The sequence below is a fragment of the Musca domestica genome, unplaced genomic scaffold (genome assembly GCF_030504385.1).
Source record: "Musca domestica strain aabys unplaced genomic scaffold, Musca_domestica.polishedcontigs.V.1.1 11, whole genome shotgun sequence".
NCBI lineage: Eukaryota > Metazoa > Arthropoda > Insecta > Diptera > Muscidae > Musca > Musca domestica.
Window position 1 is genome coordinate 20180478 of NW_026712133.1, and position 19920 is coordinate 20200397.

Below are 19920 nucleotides of genomic sequence, written 5' to 3' on the forward strand. Positions count from 1 at the left end.
CAAAGTATATATATTCCTGATCAGCGTAAAATTCTAAGGCGATTTAGCCCTGTCCGTCTTTTGTAATCACGCTACAGTCTAAACGAATTAAGATAGGAAGCTAAAATTTTGCACAGATCTCTCTTTTGTCTGCAGGCAGGTCAAGTTCGAAGATGGGCTATATCGGTCCACGATATCGTATAGCCCCCATATAACGGTACCCCCCGATATTCGGTATTTTGATGATTTTACCCACATTTTTCAACGGAATTGTCTAAAAATCCACACAAGGAGTTCCTTGCGGGTACTTTACCCCCTGAGAGAGAATTGTCTATACAGGTCCACGATATCGTATATCCCCCATATAACGGTACCCCCCGATATTCGATATTTTTATGATTTTACCCACATTTTTCATCGGAATTGTCTGAAAATACACACAAGGAGTTCCTTGTGGGTACTTTATACCTCAGCAGAGAATTATCTATATAGGTCCACAATATCGTATAGCCCTCATATAAAGCTACCCCCCATATTCGGTATTTTGATGTTTTTAGCCATATTTTTCAACTGAATGGTCCCAAGGGGTTCTTTGTACACAAGGGGTTCTTTGTGAGCACTTTACCTCCCGACAGAGAATTCTCTATATAGGTTAACGATAACGTATAGCTCCCATATAACGGTACCCCGCGATATTCGGTATTTTGATGATTTTAGCCATATTTACCAATCATATTGTCTGAAAATCCACACACGGAGTTCTTTGTGAGCACTTTACCCCTGAAACGGAATTGTCTATATAGGTCCACAATATCGTATATCCCCCATATAACGGTACTCCCCTATATTCGCTATTTTGATGATTTTAGCCACTTTTTGCAATGGAATTATCTGAAAATCCACACAAGGAGTTCCTTGTGAGTACTTTACACGCAGACATAGATTTGTATTTATTGGTCCACAATATCGTATATCCCCCCCCGTATATCGGCACCTTCCTATATTAGATATTTTAAAGATTTTAAAAGAATTTTTAATGGATTTTATTTCTTTTTTTTTTTTTTTGAAAATTTTCTAATTCGTTCCAAATGGTGCTTTTCACCAAATTTGATACACTATCTTCCATGGTAAATTCGTTTGTAGGTGCCAAAATCTATTCAATTCGGGTTTATGTTAATGTTTTAGTGCACAATAAACTTGAAATCGAGTGGAGATATAAATGAGAATATATCCAAATCTGAACCGATTTAGATAAAATTTGGCAAAGGTTCTTCTGAAATTAATTTAATATATTACTCCGAATATCTTTGTCATGAAGTGCATATTACGGCTGTAGAGGAAAAAAATTAACAAATCGGATGAATAATATATATGGGAGCTATAGCTATATCTGAACCTATTTCCACCAAATTTTACATTCTTGTTTCTAGTTGAGTTCAATTTAGTTGAGTGTGCTAAATTCCATCCTTTTTGAACTAACATTACAAATCAGGTACATATTTAAAGGCAAATCGGGCGAAGATATATATGACCGATTAACTATAATCTCAATTGGGTTCGTTCTTGAACCCAACAAATGTTTTGTGCAAAATTGTATCTTGATCGGGCTATAAATGCGACTGTACTTCATTTACAAAAATACATGACAGACGGACGGAATGTGATTCTATGCAGATCATCAAAAGTAAATATGGATCTGACAGATTGTGGTGCAGGTTATAAATATTAGCACATACAAAATTGGAAAAAGTTCGCAAAAATAAATAAAAGTTGGGTTATCGTGGAGCACCTTGTCGGATAGCAATACAGGAATTGGTTTTAAAAATGTATGCTGTTGGGAAAACGTTGAAGAGTATTGCCCAGTTTGATGTCCCACAAAATCATTAGACAGTATTTTTCATAACGACATGGGCAAGTTGTTCATCAATAAAGATTTTTTATTGCTGATTGGATACTTAAACCAAATCATCTTGTCTAATGAGGCCAATATTCATGGAGTCACTCCGCCAAGAGCTAAAATTGACGCTTCTCCGAAAACACAAGAGTTATTGTTGCCTATCCATTATTATACCCTCCATAGAATGGTGGTGGATATTAACTTTGTCATTCCGTTTGTAACTCCTCGAAATATTTATAATAGACCATACAAAGTATATATATTCTGGATCAGCGTAAAATTCTAAGACGATCTATCTTTTGAACGAATTGAGATAGAAGGCTAAAATTTTGCATATATGCATAATTTACCAGTAGTTCGGTATTATTTGAAAATTCATATTTAAAATTCGTAATTCGTAACAGCCTATGACAAAAAAATTTTGTATGCAAATCTGCTCTATCCTTAATTTTTAACATACTTTTCGTACAGTTATATTTCCCTCTATCCACCATAGGCACCATCAGTGTCTCCGATACTCAATTTCAGTGTTCCATCTCTATCCCCAACCAAAAATGACACGCTTTGTGGCACACCAACAGTGACCTTTATGTGCAGTTTTCTATGATTACTAAATTTAGTGCAAATATATCACGCATATCCAAAACAAGTTCGTTCTCTGAGCCATAGACACACTATAACATTTAAGGATTCCAGCCCTATTCATTCATCCAATGCAAGATTTAGTACCATTTATTGCTTTTTCGTACTAACATAGAACGATTTTTGAAGCCACCGCTAAATCTCATACATATATACCGCCGGTAAAAAGTACGAAATTTCGTAATATTTGGCACTTTGCGTGCAACTATAGTACACACTTCCGAAACAACTTCCATATACATGAACTGCGACTCTAATACCAAATTTAACATTTCAAACACTACCTGTTCACTCAATACACTACCTGTTATTAAATTAAGCAAGTTTCGCATACTTAGTACACATTTCCAACACCACCTTTATTTATCAATCATACTTTTTATACCCTCCACCATACTATGGAGGTTATATTAATTTTGTCATTCCGTTTGAAACTCCTCGAAATACTCATGTCAGACCCCATAAAGTATATATTCTTGATCGGCGTAAAATTCTAAGACGATTTAGCCATGTCCGTCTGTCTGTGCGTCTGTCTGTCTGTCTGTCCGTCTGTCTGTCTGTTGTAATCACGCTATCTCTCGAACAAATTGAGATAGAAGGCTAAAATTTTGCACACGTGTATATTTTGCAAGTAGGCAGGTTAAGTTCGTAAATGGGCCATGTAGGTTCAAGTTATCATATAGCCCCCATATAACGGTACCTCCCGATATTCGGTATTTTGATGATTTTAGCGACAATATTTACCGGAATTGTTTCAAATTTGGCATTTGAAGTTCGTAATGGATACTACAGCCTAAAACAGAAAATTATCTGTGAGGTTATCATATAACGGTACCCCCGATATTCGGTATTTTGATGATTTTAGCGACATTATTTAACGGAATCGCTCCAAGTTTGGTATTTGAAGTTCGTAATAGATACTTCAGCATAAAACAGATACTTCAACATAAAACACGTCTTCGTATAGCCCCCATATACCGTACCCCCCAATATTCGGTATTTTGATGATTTTAGCGACATTATTTACCGGAATTGTTTCAAATTTCGCATGTGAAGTTCGTAATGGATTCTTCATCCCAGGCCAGAAAATTGTCTGTGCAGGACCACGACTTCGTATAGCCCCCATATTACGGCATAAAATAGATTTTTTTTAAGTTTCGCATTTAAATATTGTAATAACTTATGACCAAACTTATGCAGGTCCATGGCATTCGGCATATTTAAGATTTTAACAGAATTTTTAACGGATTTTATTTTATATATATTTATACCCTACACCACATAGTGGTAAGGGTATTATGTCTTTGTGCATTTGTTTGTAACATGGAGAAGGAAACAAGATAGACCCATAGTTACTTTTGAGAACCTTCATAGAATCACTTTCTGAGTCGATTTATGCATGTCAGTCCGTCTGTCCGTCCGTCCGTCTGTCCATGTATTCTTGTGAACAAAATGCAGGTCGCATTTATTATCCGATTGAGATGAAATTTTCTAAACAATATTTTTTTGGCCCAAGGACGAACCCTATTGAAATTGGTGAGAATCGGATCAAATTTAGATATAGCTCCCATATATATCTTCATCCGATTTCGGGTTAAATGTGCACCAAATGGCCAATATCAGCCCAAATGGCCCGAATTTTGGCACATGTGACCGAGATTAGCCTTAAAGCAAATACAACAAATTTGGAGAAAATCGGTTCAGAAACAGCTATAGCTCCCATATATATTCATCCGATTTCGGGTTAAATGTGCACCAAATGTCCACTATCAGTCCAAATTACCTGAATTTTGGCACACCCAACCGAGTTCGGCCTAGAAGCAAGTATATCAAATTTGGAGAAAATCGGTTCAGATATAGCTATAGCTCCCATATATATCTTTCATCCGATTTGGTGTTTACGCCTCTCACATTCGTAATATGCACTCCACAAGAATGATATTTGGTACCAGATATAAGATACAGCCCAGAAATAGCTGTTTGTAATTTTATCGAAATCGGTTCAGATTTGGATATAGCTCCCATATATATCTTCATCCGATTTCGGGTTAAATGTGCACCAAATGGCCAATATCAGCCCAAATGGCCCGAATTTTGGCACATGTGACCGAGATTAGCCTTAAAGCAAATACAACAAATTTGGAGAAAATCGGTTCAGAAACAGCTATAGGTCCCATATATATATTCATCCGATTTCGGGTTAAATGTGCACCAAATGTCCACTATCAGTCCAAATTACCTGAATTTTGGCACACCCAACCGAGTTTGGCATAGAAGCAAATATATCAAATGTGGAGAAAATCGGTTCAGATATAGCTATAGCTCCCATATATATCTTTCATCCGATTTGATCTTTAAGTCCCTAACATTCCTACTATGCACTCCACAACCGTGATATTTGGTACCAGGTATTAGATGGAGCACAGAAATAGCTGTTTTAAATTTTATCGAAATCGGTTCAGATTTGAATATAGCTCCCATATATATCTTCATCCGATTTCGGGTTAATTGACCACCAAATAGCCAATATCAGCCCAAATGGCCCGAATTTTGGCACATGTGACCGAGATTAGCCTTAAAGCAAATACAACAAATTTGGAGAAAATCGGTTCAGAAGCAGCTATAGCCCCCACATATATATTCATCCGATTTCGGGTTAAATGTGCACCAAATGTCCACTATCAGTCCAAATTACCAGAATTTTGGCACACCCAACCGAGTTCGGCCTAGAAGCAAGTATGTCAAATTTGGAGAAAATCGGTTCAGATATAGCTATAGCTCCCATATATATCTTTCATCCGATTTGGTGTTTAAGCCTCTCACATTCGTAATATGCACTCCACAAGAATGATATTTAGTACCAGATATAAGATACAGCCCAGAAATAGCTGTTTGTAATTTTATCGAAATCGGTTCAGATTTGGATATAGCTCCCATATATATCTTCATCCGATTTCGGGTTAATTGTGCACCAAATGGCCGATATAAGTCCAAATGGACTGCATTTTAGTACATCGGACCAAATTCAGCCTAGAAGCAAGTATATCAAATTTAGTGAAAATCGGTTCAGATATAGATATAGCAACCATATATATGTTTCATCCGATGTAGAGTTTTAGTCCCATACATTCGTAATATGCACTCCACAACCGTGATATTTGGTACCAGGTATTAGATGGAGCACAGGAATAGCTGTTTCAAATTTTATCGAAATCGGTTCAGATTTGGATATAGCTCTCATATATATCTTCATCCGATTTCGGGTTAAATGTGCACTAAATGGTCAATATCAGCCCAAATCACCAGTCTAGAAGATAATACGTAAAATGTGGAGAAACCCGGTTCAGAGATAGCTATAGTTCGTAAAATGCACGATAGAATTAGATAGATTTTGATTTTGTACCAAATATCTCATAGAGCTCTGAAATGCCCTGTATAAACCTTTTTACGAGAGCTCTACTAAATATGCATAGTGGTGTAGGGTATCATATAGTCGGCCCCGCCCGACTTTTGAGCTTTCCTTACTGGTTTTTTTTAGAAATTGCCAAATTTGTACCGTTTGGTGGATGGTATTAAAAGTCCCGGCCGAACTTACAGCATGTTACTTACTTGTTAATCTTGATTCTCATTCCAAATTTAAATTTTTTAGCTCTATCCGTTCACATGATACCGAATAGTATCATTTTAAAAGTAACCTTAAAGTTCAAATTTCCATCTATCGTGCACTCCATCAGTTACTCTCGTTCCAAATATCAGAATTCTACCTCATTCCGTTTGCCCGACAAAGTATTTAATTTTTAGTACTTTTCGTATCCTTTTAGAGCGAATTTCACTGACTTTCTTAGCCGTTTCGTCTGGTTACTGGTTAAATTCAGAAATCTAAGTGTATCCGTATAATCAACACTATTTTTTCACAATTTATTATCTCTTTTAGTAGTTATCTCCAAAAATATCTCCATATTTCACGATTCCAGTCCCATCGGCTCACACAAATCCATATTGTTCCAAATTTAGTATAAATTATATGGAATTCCCAAAAATTTACACACCTCAATCCTAATCCGCGAATTTTCAAAACTAGCTCCAGACCTCAATAATATAGGCAAGTAGACATCTTATTTCCAAATTTCAGAATTCTAGCTCTATCAGTTCTCCAAAATTCCAATTTGTACCAAATTTAGTAATCTTAAGTACATATTTTTTTAATAACTGCTAACATCATACAATCCAATTAAAATTTTATTTCCAAATTTCAGGATTCCAACACTATCGGTTCTCCTAAAATTTAAATTGTACCAAATTTAGTTCCATTCAGTACACATATAATCGAATTTCCAAAACTTTATACGTACCACAATCCCACAATGCAATAGTAATCTTTTTTCTAAATTTTAGGATTCCAACTCTATCGGTTTTCCCAAAATTTAATTTGTACCAAATTAAATACCATTTTCTACTGTTCGTGCAAAAACTACCTCCATATCCCAATCCTACTCTCCGCCAACATTTCAGGATTCCAGCTCCATCCGTTCTTCTAAATTTGAAGTATACCAAATCTAGTATTTATACCCTACACCACAAGGTGGTCAGGGTATTATGTCTTTGTGCATTTGTTTGTAACAGGCTAAAGGAAACGAGATAGACCCATAGTTCCTTTTGATGATCTGCATAGAATCACATTTTGAGTCGATTTATGTCCGTCCGTCCGTCTGTCCGTCTGCCCATGTATTTTTGTAAACAAAGTACAGTTCGCATTTATTGCCCTATCCAGATGAAATTTTGCACAAATAATTTTTTTGATCCAAGGACGAACCCTGTTGAAATTGGAGATAATCGGTCAAAATTTATATGTAGCTCCCATATATATCTTCGTCCGATTTGTATTTTATTGTGCACCAAACGTGTAATATCAGTCCGAATAGTATGGAATTTTGCACGTACGATCAGACTGGACCTGAAAATAAGTATGCCAAATTTGATAGAAATCGGTTCAGATATAGCTATAGCTCCCATATATGTTGTTCATCCGATTTGCTATTTTTGTCGTTCGTAGCCGTAATATGCACTCTGTAACAACAATATTTAGGTAAATACATCAAGTACAGCTCAGAAATATATTTGCTAAATTTTAACGAGATCGGTTCAGATTTGGATATAGCTCCCATATATAATTTCGTCCGATTTACCTTTGATTGTGCACCAAACGTCTAATAATTACCCAAATTGAATGAAATTTGGCACTTACGACCGAATTGAGTCTAGAAGCTAGTATGTCAAATTTGGTGAAGATATGTTCAGATATAGCTATAGCTCCCATATATATTGTTCTTCCGATTCATGTCATATTTGTTACCCACAGCCCTAATATGCACTCCGTAACAACGATATTCAGGGAAATATATCAAATGCAGCTCAGAAATGTCTGTGCCAAATTTTATCGAGATCGGTTCAGATTTGGATATAGCTCCCATATATATTTTTATCCGATTTCAAATTAATTCTGCACCAAATGGGCAATATAAGTCTGAATTTAAAAGATACAAATTCTTCCACATATTTAGTCCTTTGAACTTTACATTACAATTATAATCATAGCGTGTATGACTGAATTCTCCCATAAAAACTTTTAATTGTTATGCGCAGCTCTACTAAATTAGCAAAGTGGTGTAGGGTATCATAAAGTCGGCCTCGCCCGACTTTAAGATTTTCTTTAATGGTTTTCATATACAGGAGTACATACTTAAACTTGATCCCATTCCAAATTTCACGTTTTTAGCTCTAACCGTTCACATGATACGAAATGCTACCAAATATAGTGTACTTTAGTACTTCAAAATAATTTCAATTTGTCTTTTTCGATTCCAATTGAAAAAAAAATTCTTCTCGTATTATTGAGAAATTAAATTTCGAATGAATGGTACACTCAAGACAGATCATCGGTGCCTGTAAAATGCAATTTAAAATGTAGCAATGTAGTGCATCTTATTTCCGGTCTAATTGAACTTCAAACAGTTTTTCTTCCAACACATACTATAATTATGTTAATATCTTTAGGTTGCATAACATTCAAAGAAAACTAAATATAATTATTGAATAGATGATTTGCAATCTCAAATTTATTTCCAATATGTCATTTTTTGAAATAAAAATTTCTTCTTGTCCAAGATACCTAAAATTTTCTCAATATTTATTATTTTGTACTTTGATTCAATGACTAGAACATGTTATAAGTTTTATGTTGAATAGAATTCTAACCTAAGTGCAACACATTGAGAGACCACATATTGTTTGAGATAATTACTGCGCAATTGCAGCAGCAACTTTATTCTCTGGGGGTAACAACATTCAACAGCTGACGCTTGCGTTGGTGGTGGCGTTGCCGTGTAAAGTGCTCTTGTGCCACGATTATTAAAAAACATTTTTTGTGTGGCCTGCACTTGCAATGCGCATAATTTTTGTTTTTGTTTACATTTTGGTGTGGCACAAACGAGAAAAAAGACACACACACTCACACATCAAACAACCATGACAATGCCTTGTGCCGCAAGACAAGTCAGCGGCAACATAGCTGATTTTGGGGAGTATAAAAGTTACTCTAATTTGGTTAAACAGAATCAGAATAAATTCAAACATCATTTGTTGAACACCGCACAGTTCAATAGAACAGTCAGTCAGTCAATTTTCTGTTTCTTTACTCTACTTCTAATCCTCAACCCCATCAACAACATGAAGGTAACTATTTTATTGAGATTAAAGAGTTAGAAAACGAAATTATTTTCAAAGTGTATTGAAATATAATCCAAACAATTAAATTAAAAATATTAAATTTTTTTGAGAATATTTTTAAAGTGTAAATTTCGAAAAACTGAATAAAAAAATATTAAAATAATTAAAAGGCGGGATATCTGAATCGGTGTTATAAAATAAAATAAACAAGTAAAAAAAGCTGTAAGTTTGGCCGAGCCGAACTTTGAATACCATTTGGAGCGAATTTGGCAATTCTCAAAAATTCTGTTAAAATCTGAAAAAAAAACCGAATGTAGCTGTCACATTAGGGTCTATACGACGACATGGACCTGCTTAGGTAACTTTTGTCATAAGCCATTACAATATTCAAATGCGAAACTTAACCAAAAAAACTCGGTGAATAATGTAGCTGAAACCATAAAAATACCGAATATCGGGAGGTACCGTTATATGGGGGCAATACGAAGACGTTTTCTGTCTTAGGCTGTGGTATCCATAACGAACTTCAAATACCAAATTTGAAACAATTCCGGTGAATAATGTCGCTAAAATCAACAAAGTACCGAAAATCGGGAGGTACCGTTATATGGGGGCTATATCAAAACATGGACCTACATGCCCCTTTTCAATACCAAAAGTCCTGCCGACATAATATACATTTGAGTAAAATTTTATCAATCTACTTCATTTCGTTCGGAAGCTAGAGTGATTTACACAGACGGACAGACGGACGGACATTGTTAAATCGACATAGAATTTTATGCTGATCAAGAATAAATATACTTTGTGGGGTCTAAAATATATATTTCGAGGTGTTACAAATGGAATGACAAATTTAATATACCCTCCGTACTATGGTGGAGGTTATAAAAAGTGCGCCACTGTTCCAGGACTATATAAAAAACCAGACAGTGTGTCAAAGCTCATTGGCTATAAATACATTATAACCACCAGGATGATGGCGTCTTAATTTTGAGCTCAATGTCATAGATACCTCTTCCAGTTGCCAAAAATATTCCGGGTGAGAAACCCGATATACAATCCGACATAGACCCGTCCATCTATTCGCCCATCTAGTTCTCCCACAGAATTAAAATAGGACACTAAATATCATTCCCTATTCACTGGAACGCCAAAGCCCGGCAGGATAAAATTCAAGGCATTGCAGATTCTGAACATAATTTGGTTGGAAAAAATCAGTTGTTAGGGGATTTGATGTCCGTAGAAAGTTCGAATGCCAATTTCATTTCATTTCGTTATTGGTCTTCTATCCATGCCAAGGAGAGCACGGATATAATAAATATATAATAAGGTTGAGGTCCTTTCCATATGAAGAATCGCATTCATTTTTATACCCTACATCACATAGTGGTTAGGGTATTATGTGTTTTGTTGGTAACATTTAGAAGGAAGCGAGGTAGACCCATAGTAACTTTTGAGGATCTTCATAGAATCACATCAATCTGTACATGCATTTTTGTGAACAAAATGCAGGTCGCATTTATTATCCGATTGAGCTGAAATTTTCCAAAAAATATTTATTAGGCCCAAGGACGAACTCTATTGAAATTGGTGAGAATCGGTTCAAATGTAGACATAGCTTCCGTATATATCTCCAACCGATTTCGGTTTAATTGTGCACCTAATGACCAATATCAGTCCAAATGACCTGAATTTGGCACATCCGGCGGAAAGCAAGTGCTACCAATTTTGGAGAAAATCGGTTCAGATATAGCTATAGCTGCCATATATATGTTTCAACTGATTTTGGGTTTTGAGTTCATCACATACGTACTCCACAGCGATGATCTTTGGTACCTGATATCAGATACAACTCAGAAATAAGTGCCTAAAACTTTGTCACGATCGGTTCAGATTTGGATATAGATTCCATACAAATCTTTATCTGATTTCAGGTTTATTGTGCACCAAATGGCTAATATAAGCCCAAATCGACTGAATTTTGGCACATCCGATGGAATTAAGTCAAGAAGCAACTACATCACATACACTCCACAAGAATAATATTTGGTGGCAGATATCAGACACAGCCCAAAAATAATTTCGTCAAATTTTATCGATTTTATCGATTTTTTATCGATTTGAATATAGCTCCCATATATATCTTTATCTGATATGAGGCTTATTGTGCACCAAATGGCTAATATCAGCCCAAATGAACTGAATCTCTCTCATTTAGTGAAAATCGGTTCAGATATAGCTATAGCTGCCATATATATGTTTCATCCGATTTGGGGTTTTAAGTCCCTCCCATGCGTGATATGCTCTCCACAACAATGCTATTAGATACCGGATATCAGATACTGATCATAAATACCTCTACCAAATTTTATTGAGATCGGTTCAGATTTTTATTTAGCTTCAATATGCATCTTCGTCTAATTTTACCGTTATTGCTCAAAATACTATAATATCAGCCTAAATTGAATATTTTTTTCATAATCACCCAAATTTGACCATTTGGTGAAACTCGGTCCGGTGTATCTATTGTATCAATAAATAGTTGTTAATATAATACTTATATTAATATAAACTTTTTTGTTACGGGAGCTCTACTAAATACTCATAGTGATATGAGGTGTCATATCGTCGGCCCGTCCGACTTTTTACCTTTCTTTACTGTTTTTTTTTTTTACAAATGCCATTTATTTTCATTTTTATTTCTCCTTTCCTTTCAGTTCGTCCTTGCCGTAGTCATGTTGGCTCTCGCTGTTGGTGTCCAATCGTCGTTGTTGGCTGCACATGCTCCCGGAGTCTCGTATGTTACATCTGCCGTCCACCCAGCCGGACCTTTGGGAGGACCATGGGGCGGACCCTGGGGTGGTCCATGGGGTGGACCTTGGGGTGGTCATGGTGCTGCCTGGGCTGCACCAGCTGCTGTTGATGTCAGCGGTCATGGTGCTTGGGGCTATGGTCATGGTGGATGGGGTGGTTATCCCGGTATTTCATTGAGCCAAGGACCCACTCATGGTCATGGAGTTTATGTAGCCAAAACACGTGGCGCTGTTCACACTGCCCCCTTGGCTGGTCACGTTAATTCAGCCACATCCGTAAACGTTGCCCCTGCTCCTGGTACACATTAAGTTCACTATCCCACCAAGAATTTATTCTGAATATAAATACTCAAACAATGTAATGATGCGATAAGATGTGGTATTAATCTAGCTTCGTAATTTTAAGAATGTTTCCTACTTCCTTTCAACTTGACTTTATCAATGTCTATACTTCCTCTGTCTCTCTTCTAGTACTGTACTGTAAAACTTTAATTACTCTATTTCTATAACGTTTTTCCCAATTTTCAAATCTACTCTTTACTTTTCTCAAATTAAATGACACAGAATTTCTACGTCTCCTACTAGTATTTCCACTTATTATCTCCGACTGTACCTGTACATCTATTACATATACTATTAAAAATTTAAATATAAAGTATTGCAAAACAAAATAATTGTCAAAAAAAAAAGAAAATAAACTCAATTAAAAAACTAAAAACCTCACATTTCAATTGATTGACGATGGGAAAATATTTAAAAGTTACGAAAATTACATATCCTATGAATAAAAATTAAAAGTAAAGTTAAACAAGTAAATAAGCTGTAAGTTCGGCCGGACCGAACTTTGAACACCCTCCATTTGGGACGAATTTGGCAATTCTCAAACACAATAAAATAAGGTAAAAATTCTGTTAAAATCTTAAAAATACCGAATGTAGCTATTACATTAGGGTCTAAACGACGACATTTACCTGCATAGGTAATTTTTGTCATAAGCCATTACAATATTCAAATACGAAACTTAAAAAAAAACGTTTAATTTTTTTTTTGAATTTCGTATTTAAGGTTCAGAATTGTTACTACAGCCTATGGCAGAAAAATACATATCCAGCACCACGTCTTTGTTAACCCCCACATAAAGGTTTTATTTTGAGCTATATTTTTCGACGGATTTTTATACCCTTCACCATAGCATGAAGGGTATATTAAGTTTGTATGAAAAGGACCAAAATACCTCTGTGTTTATTGGTATCCTCATATTTTTATATCCTCTACCCTAGTATAGAGGGTATATTAAGTTTGTCATCCCGTTGTAACACCTCGAAATATACATTTCAGACCCCACAAAGTATATACATTCTTGATCAGCATATCTCGATTTAGCGACGTCCGTCCGCCTAATCGTCTGTCCGTCTGCGGAAATCACTCTAGCTTCCGAATGAATTGAAGTCGATTGATAACATTTTACTCATATGTATGTTATGTCTGCAGGACTTTTGGTATTTAAAATCGGCCATGTAGGTCCACGTTTTAGTATAGCCTTCATATAACGGTACCCCCCGATTTTCGGTATTTTTATGATTTTAGCGACATTATTCTCCGGAATAGTTTCAAATTTGGTATTTGAAGTTAGCAATGGATACTCCAGCCTAAGACAGAAAATTGTCTCTACAGGTCCACGTCTTTGTATATTTTGTATTCAAATTTAGTATTTGAAGTTCGTAATAGATACTACATCCTATGACAGAAAATTGTTTGTGCAGGTCCACGCCTTCGTATAGCCCCCATATAGCTGTACCTCTCGATATTCGGTATTTTGTTGATTTTAGCAACATTATTTATCGGAATTGTTTCAAATTTGGTATTTGAAGTTCGTAATGAATACTACAGCCTAAGACAGAAAATGGACCATGTAGGTCCACGTTTTCGTATAGCCCCCATATAACGGTACCTCCCGATATTCGGTAGTTTCATGATCTTAGCGACATTAATTACCAGAATTTTTTTCAAATTTAGTATTTGAAGTTCGTAATGGATACTACAGCCTACGACAGAAAATTGTGTGTGCAGGTTCATGGTTTATAACTCCCACGCTTGGGACTCCCTCCCTATATTCGGAATTTAACGATTTTAGCTACATTATAAACAGGTTTTTTTCAAGTTTTGGTTTTTAATATTGTATATGGTTAATGACAAAAGTTGCCTATGCAGGTCCACGTCCTCGTATAGACCCTAATATACGGCTACATTCAGTATTTTTAAGATTTTAACAGAATTTTTAACGGATTTTATTTATTTTTTTGAAAATTACCAAATTTGTTCCAAATGGTGGAGGGTATTCAAAGTTCGGCCTGGCCGAACTTACACCTTTTTTACTTGTTTTTTTATGGAAAGTTCTGCCCGGCTGAACTTAGCTTCTTATTTAATTGTTTGCCATAGGCTGTAGTACCGATAATAACGCCAAATATGAAATTTAAAACAATTCCGGAGAATAATTCCTCTAAAATCACCAAAATACCGAATATCGGGGGGTATCGATATCGTGGGCCTATATAGAAACTTCTTTGTGGATTTTCAGACAATTGCATTGAAGAATGCAGCTACAATTATCAAAATATCGAATATCGGGGTACTGTTATATGGGGCTGTAAAATATCGTGAACTGACCGCAGACAAAAGACAACTCAGTAGGTTTTGCCTACAAATGTACACCCTCAGCCAATGTTCGATTATTTAAGTATATTTTGACTTCTGTTATTAATCTAATTGTTTACCCTCTTTGGAGTAGGTTCCGAAGTAATGGACAAATATTGTCCATTTCGTATCGGACCAGAATAAATATGATATAAATAATGCGACGTGCCAAGTTTGGACTACTTCCTTCACTTTATATGAAATATGTGATAAGTTTTAGAAAATGTTAAAATATGCCCGAGGTGCCAGATATAGCCGGCCGAAGTATTCCATTTTCATATTTCATCTAATACAGATAAAATAGTATAAAAAGTATCAGCTGTTTTGCCGACAGATGTATACCCTCAATCAATGTTCGATTATTTAAATAGATTTGGACTTCTGTTATGATTATTAACATAATAAATTGTAAGGAGTAAGCTCCGAAAGAATGGGCCGATATTGTCCATTTCTTATCGGACCTAAAAATATGATATAAATATTGGGAAGTGTCAGATTTGGACTATATTGGTTATTTCCTTAACTTTATATGAGATATGTGATAATTTGTAGAAAATGTTGAAATGAGCACGAAGTACCCGATATAGTCGACCAAACTATCCAATTTTAATACTTGATCTCATACAGACCAATCTTTGGTATGGGAAAAATTTCTAGCAAATCGAACATTTATATCCAGTTTTAGGTGAAATTATAAACTCCATATTCATCTCAGGATTCCGGTTGATAAAAATATTTACAGTTGTAAAGAATCGTTGACTCGTTTCGTAAGTTATGACAGATAAAAGTATTGAAAATTGTTACCATTTGGGGTTGAGGTACCAGAAGAAGTTCACAGATACATATCTTCACAAGAGATCTTGCGTTTGCAAAAAAGTTTGTGTGTGTGAAATTTTAAGAGAGTAGGATGCTTATTTCACTCTATTTGAACGTTCTGTGTTTCAAAATTTTTGGGGGAGGTACCAGAAGAAATGGCCATCTTTATAACAGATCTTGTGTTGACGGAAATATTGAGATGCACAAACTCTGAATGGAATCGGATACTAATTTCGCATTTTGTGATCTTAATGGATATTTAAATTGTTGATACTTTGTGGGGGAAGGAGTAGACCGATATATCCCATCTTCACAGCAGATCTTTTGTTAGTAGAAGTTTTAAGATGTGTGAAATCTGAAGGAAATCTGAAGCTTATTTCGGATATTATGCTCGTTTTGGTTATTCAAAATTTGGACCATTTGTGGGGGAGGTACCAAAAGGAATGGTCCGATACCTACCATCTATGTAACAGATCTTGTGTTGATAGAAATATGAAGATGTGGCAAGTTTGAATGGAATCGGATATTAATTTCGGCTTTATGGATATTTAAAATTTTGACCCTTTATGGGGGAGGTACCGGAAGGAGTGGATATCCCATATTCACTCCAGATCTTGGGTTAATGAAATTTAGTGATATGTGAAATTTTTAAAACAATCGGACTCTTATGTCACATTTTATTATGTTTATAATTATTCAAAATGTTGACCCTTTGTGGGGATGGCACTTGTAGAAGTAGACCGATATTGTCCATTTTCGCGCCTGACCTAGAACTGATGCATATATTAGTAGTATAGTTGGAGCAAAATCGTATTATCGAATTTCTTTCTGTGCAGTAAAATATATTTTTTTTAAATGTCGACCTTTTGTGGGGAGTTGCTAGTAGGAGCGGACCGATATTGCCCATCTCCGAACTCGATCTAAGTTTTATAATAATATTACGATGTCCCTAGTTTGGATCAAAGCGAATGGTCCTTTCGAGAGTTATCATGCGCACCAGCCAGGCAGACAGACGGAGGGACGGACATCGCTCGATCGACTCCAAATGTCCTGAAACGAATTTGTTCCAAACAGTTTTGGGTCTATAACAGTTATTTCGATGGGGCACGTTTTGGGCCGTATCAAATGATATATACCCTCTCTAGACATATGGCTGAGGGTATAATTAATTAGGGTTGTATTTAAAACGGAATTGTCACAATTTTCGTATATTATGTACTTTTAGCTGTGAGAAATGCAGATGCTGCACGTAGAATTTCATCTGAACCGGTTGATCACTGTACCACCAAACTTATTCAGCTTAGGTATATCTCAGAGAAAAATTAAGAAACCGTAACAAACATTTGCATTACTCGTGAGCATTTCACAGTAATGCTGGTTGTCCCAATTCTAACGCGGTTTCAAAACCATGTTATAACAGGAATTTTACTATTATATTATTAATCTAAAAAACAACGCCTGAAATTGTTCGACTGTAGCCAAAATCTATAGGTGTAGACTACTCTAATAATAAAAGTGAAAAACCAAGAACTGGTAGTTTGACTGGCCGTAAGCTTTATTTTTCATGTATTTGTTCTTAAGGGCCACGTTCTAAATGAATACCCAAAATTGGGTATGAAAATGTCTCTGGTCTGTTCTGTTCTGGAAAAATTTATAAATGTTTACTGTTTAGGATATCGAAAAATTAGCAGAACTAGTAGATTATTGTAGGTTTTTGAACAGGCCAATAATAGACGGACTTATTTTCTATTTTGTTGTTGGAAAATAGTTCAAACTTATTTCCACAAAAAAAAATATTGCAAGTACCTACATAAGGCCGCTAAACTTTCAATTATATATGTACGGAAAAAGGAGTTTTGTGCCGACAACAAGCGAAGGAACGTTACTTTTAATATTTTAGCAAAAAGCAAAACAAACAAATCATGCAACTCTTATCCTCTGATTTGTTACAACTTGTGCGGCTGCAACAACGGGCGTGTACTCTAACGTCGTGGATGTGTGTGTGTGTGTGAGTTGGTGTGTGGGGTGGTAGATGTAAGTTTTGGTACTCTGATTACAATGGCCAAAGTTTTGAATTGTTTAGTTTAGTTGTTCTTGTAGTTTTTCTAATTTTTGGCGTGGCCAAAACAAAACAAAACAAACAAAAAATAAAAAGCAGAGCAAAAAAACTCTCAGAAATATTTTATATCGCAGGCGAGATTTTGTGTATAAAAGTTAGCACATTTTCAATTAGCAGCATAGAATCGCATTGCAAAGCATTCGCTGAACACTGCTTTCAGTTTAATTTTCAACGTTTATATCCTTATCCTCAAATCCTACAACATGAAGGTAATTTTTGGAAATATGAAAAAATATTTCTTGGATATCCTTTTTAATTTCTGTGTGCTTTTCCAGTTCGTCTGTGCCGTAGTCATGTTGGCCCTTGCCGCCGGAGTCCAGTCATCGTTGTTAACAGCTCAGGTTGCACCAGGTGTTTCATATGTGGCACCAGCTGTGCCAGGACCCGCTCCATGGGCTGGCCCTTGGGGTGGTCCATGGGCAGGTGCCCATGCCGCCGGTGTGTGGGGTGGAATTGCTGGACCTTGGGGTCCTGCTGGTCATGGCCCCTGGGGGCCAGCCGGTCATGGTGCCTGGGGTGGTTATCCCGGTATTTCATTGAGCCAAGGACCTGGACACGCAGCTGCTCATGGACCCGGTGTTTATGTGGCTAAGACCCGTGGTGCCGTTCACACCGCTCCCTTGGCTGGTCATGTCAACTCAGCCACCTCAGTAAACTTGGCCCCTGCTCCCGGAACCCACTAGATAACCATTGGCATTTCGAACTGATAAAACCGATTTAACAAAGTCTGCGCTACATTATTTTATGCTTCAACTTCAATCCCGTTTTTCCACATCTAAGGAGTTTCTTTCGGTTTCCTCACGTCCTCCAACACCAACAACCGACTAGCACACACAACTTTTACCATCTGGTGAAGGAGGCGTTACTGGGTCCAATGTCTAACATCATCATCCCAAGTCCTGTACACCAAGTCCCAGAACAATGGCAATACTCAACAACAACAATATCTGCGAACAGAACACAAAACTCTACACCCAACTATGCCCTATATCCTCCAACTTCTATCTTCACTCTTTAACTGTAAATATGAAAACAACAAAACATTGCAACAACATAAATCTTAAAAAAAAAATGTAAAAACAAATATCTTTGATAGTGAAATAAAGATATTGAAAATCTTAAGCGGATATGTGTTTGTAATTCAGAATCAATTTTGATTATATGAATTTTCATAAGTTTATTTATTTACCCTCCACCTTGGAAAGGAGGGTATATTAACTTTGTCATTTCGTTTGTAACATCCTTAAATATTCGTCGTAGACCCCATAAAGAATATATATATACATTCATAATCAGCATAAAATTCTAAGTCGATTTAAAGATGTCTGTCTGTCTGTCCGTCAAAATTTAGCAGAGCAATTTGTATTGTGTCTAGGATGGTTGGTATTGAAAATGTGATATATCGGCCACGTTCTGGTATAGTCCCTATATAACGGTACCTCCCGATATTGGGAATTTTGATGATTTATGCCACATTTTTTCTCGGATTTGTCTGAAAGTTGGTATTTGTAGGTCATAACGAGTCCCTGTGCGTGTGGCAAAACATTGCATGTATAGGTCCACGTTTTGGTATAGCCCCCATATAAAGGTACCTCAAGATATTCGGTATTTTGATTATTTTTGCCACATTTTTTCACCGATTTTGAAAATGGTATTTGTGGGCCAGAATGGGTCCTAGTTCGTATGGCGAAACATTGTATGTATAGGTCCACGTTTTGGTATAGTCCCCATATAACGGTACCTCCCAATATTCGGTATTTTGATGATTTTTGACACTTTTCTTCACGGATATGTCTAAAAACTGGTAGTTGTAGATCATAATGGGTCCCAGTTCGTGTGGTAGCCCCCATGTAACGGTACCTCCCGATATTCTGTAATTTGATGATTTTTGCCACAGTTTTTCACGGATATATCTGAAAATTGGTATTTGTAGGTCATAATGGGTTCTAGCTCCTTTGGCAAAACATTGCATGTGTAGCTTCACGATTTGGTATGGCCCCCATATAACGGTACCTCCCGATATTCAGCATTTTAATGTTTTTTGCCACATTTCTTCTAATATTTCCTTTACCCTAAGGTGGAGTGTATTAAAAGTTCGGCCCGGCCGAACTTAATGTTTTTTACTTGTTTTAATTGAATTGTCTGAATATTCCCACACACCAGACGAGTCCTTCTGAGCAATTAATCCTCTGGATGAGAATTGTCTATATATGTCCACAGTATCGTATAGC

At 36.2% G+C, this 19920-nt stretch overlaps 2 protein-coding genes across 2 annotated transcripts; both read left to right on the top strand.

The window, feature by feature from the left end:
• The first annotated feature begins 9145 nt into the window (after positions 1-9145).
• Positions 9146-12778, top strand: LOC131806974 (adult cuticle protein 1-like). Its single transcript, XM_059131967.1, has 2 exons — positions 9146-9250; positions 11965-12778. Exons 1-2 carry the CDS (start codon positions 9245-9247, stop codon positions 12367-12369), a joined length of 411 nt encoding a protein of 136 aa, XP_058987950.1. The 5' UTR covers positions 9146-9244; the 3' UTR covers positions 12370-12778.
• A 5019-nt stretch (positions 12779-17797) lies between these two features.
• Positions 17798-18790, top strand: LOC131806970 (adult cuticle protein 1-like). The gene is made up of 2 exons (XM_059131960.1): positions 17798-17898; positions 17965-18790. Exons 1-2 carry the CDS (start codon positions 17893-17895, stop codon positions 18370-18372), a joined length of 414 nt encoding a protein of 137 aa, XP_058987943.1. The 5' UTR covers positions 17798-17892; the 3' UTR covers positions 18373-18790.
• Positions 18791-19920: the final 1130 nt, after the last annotated feature.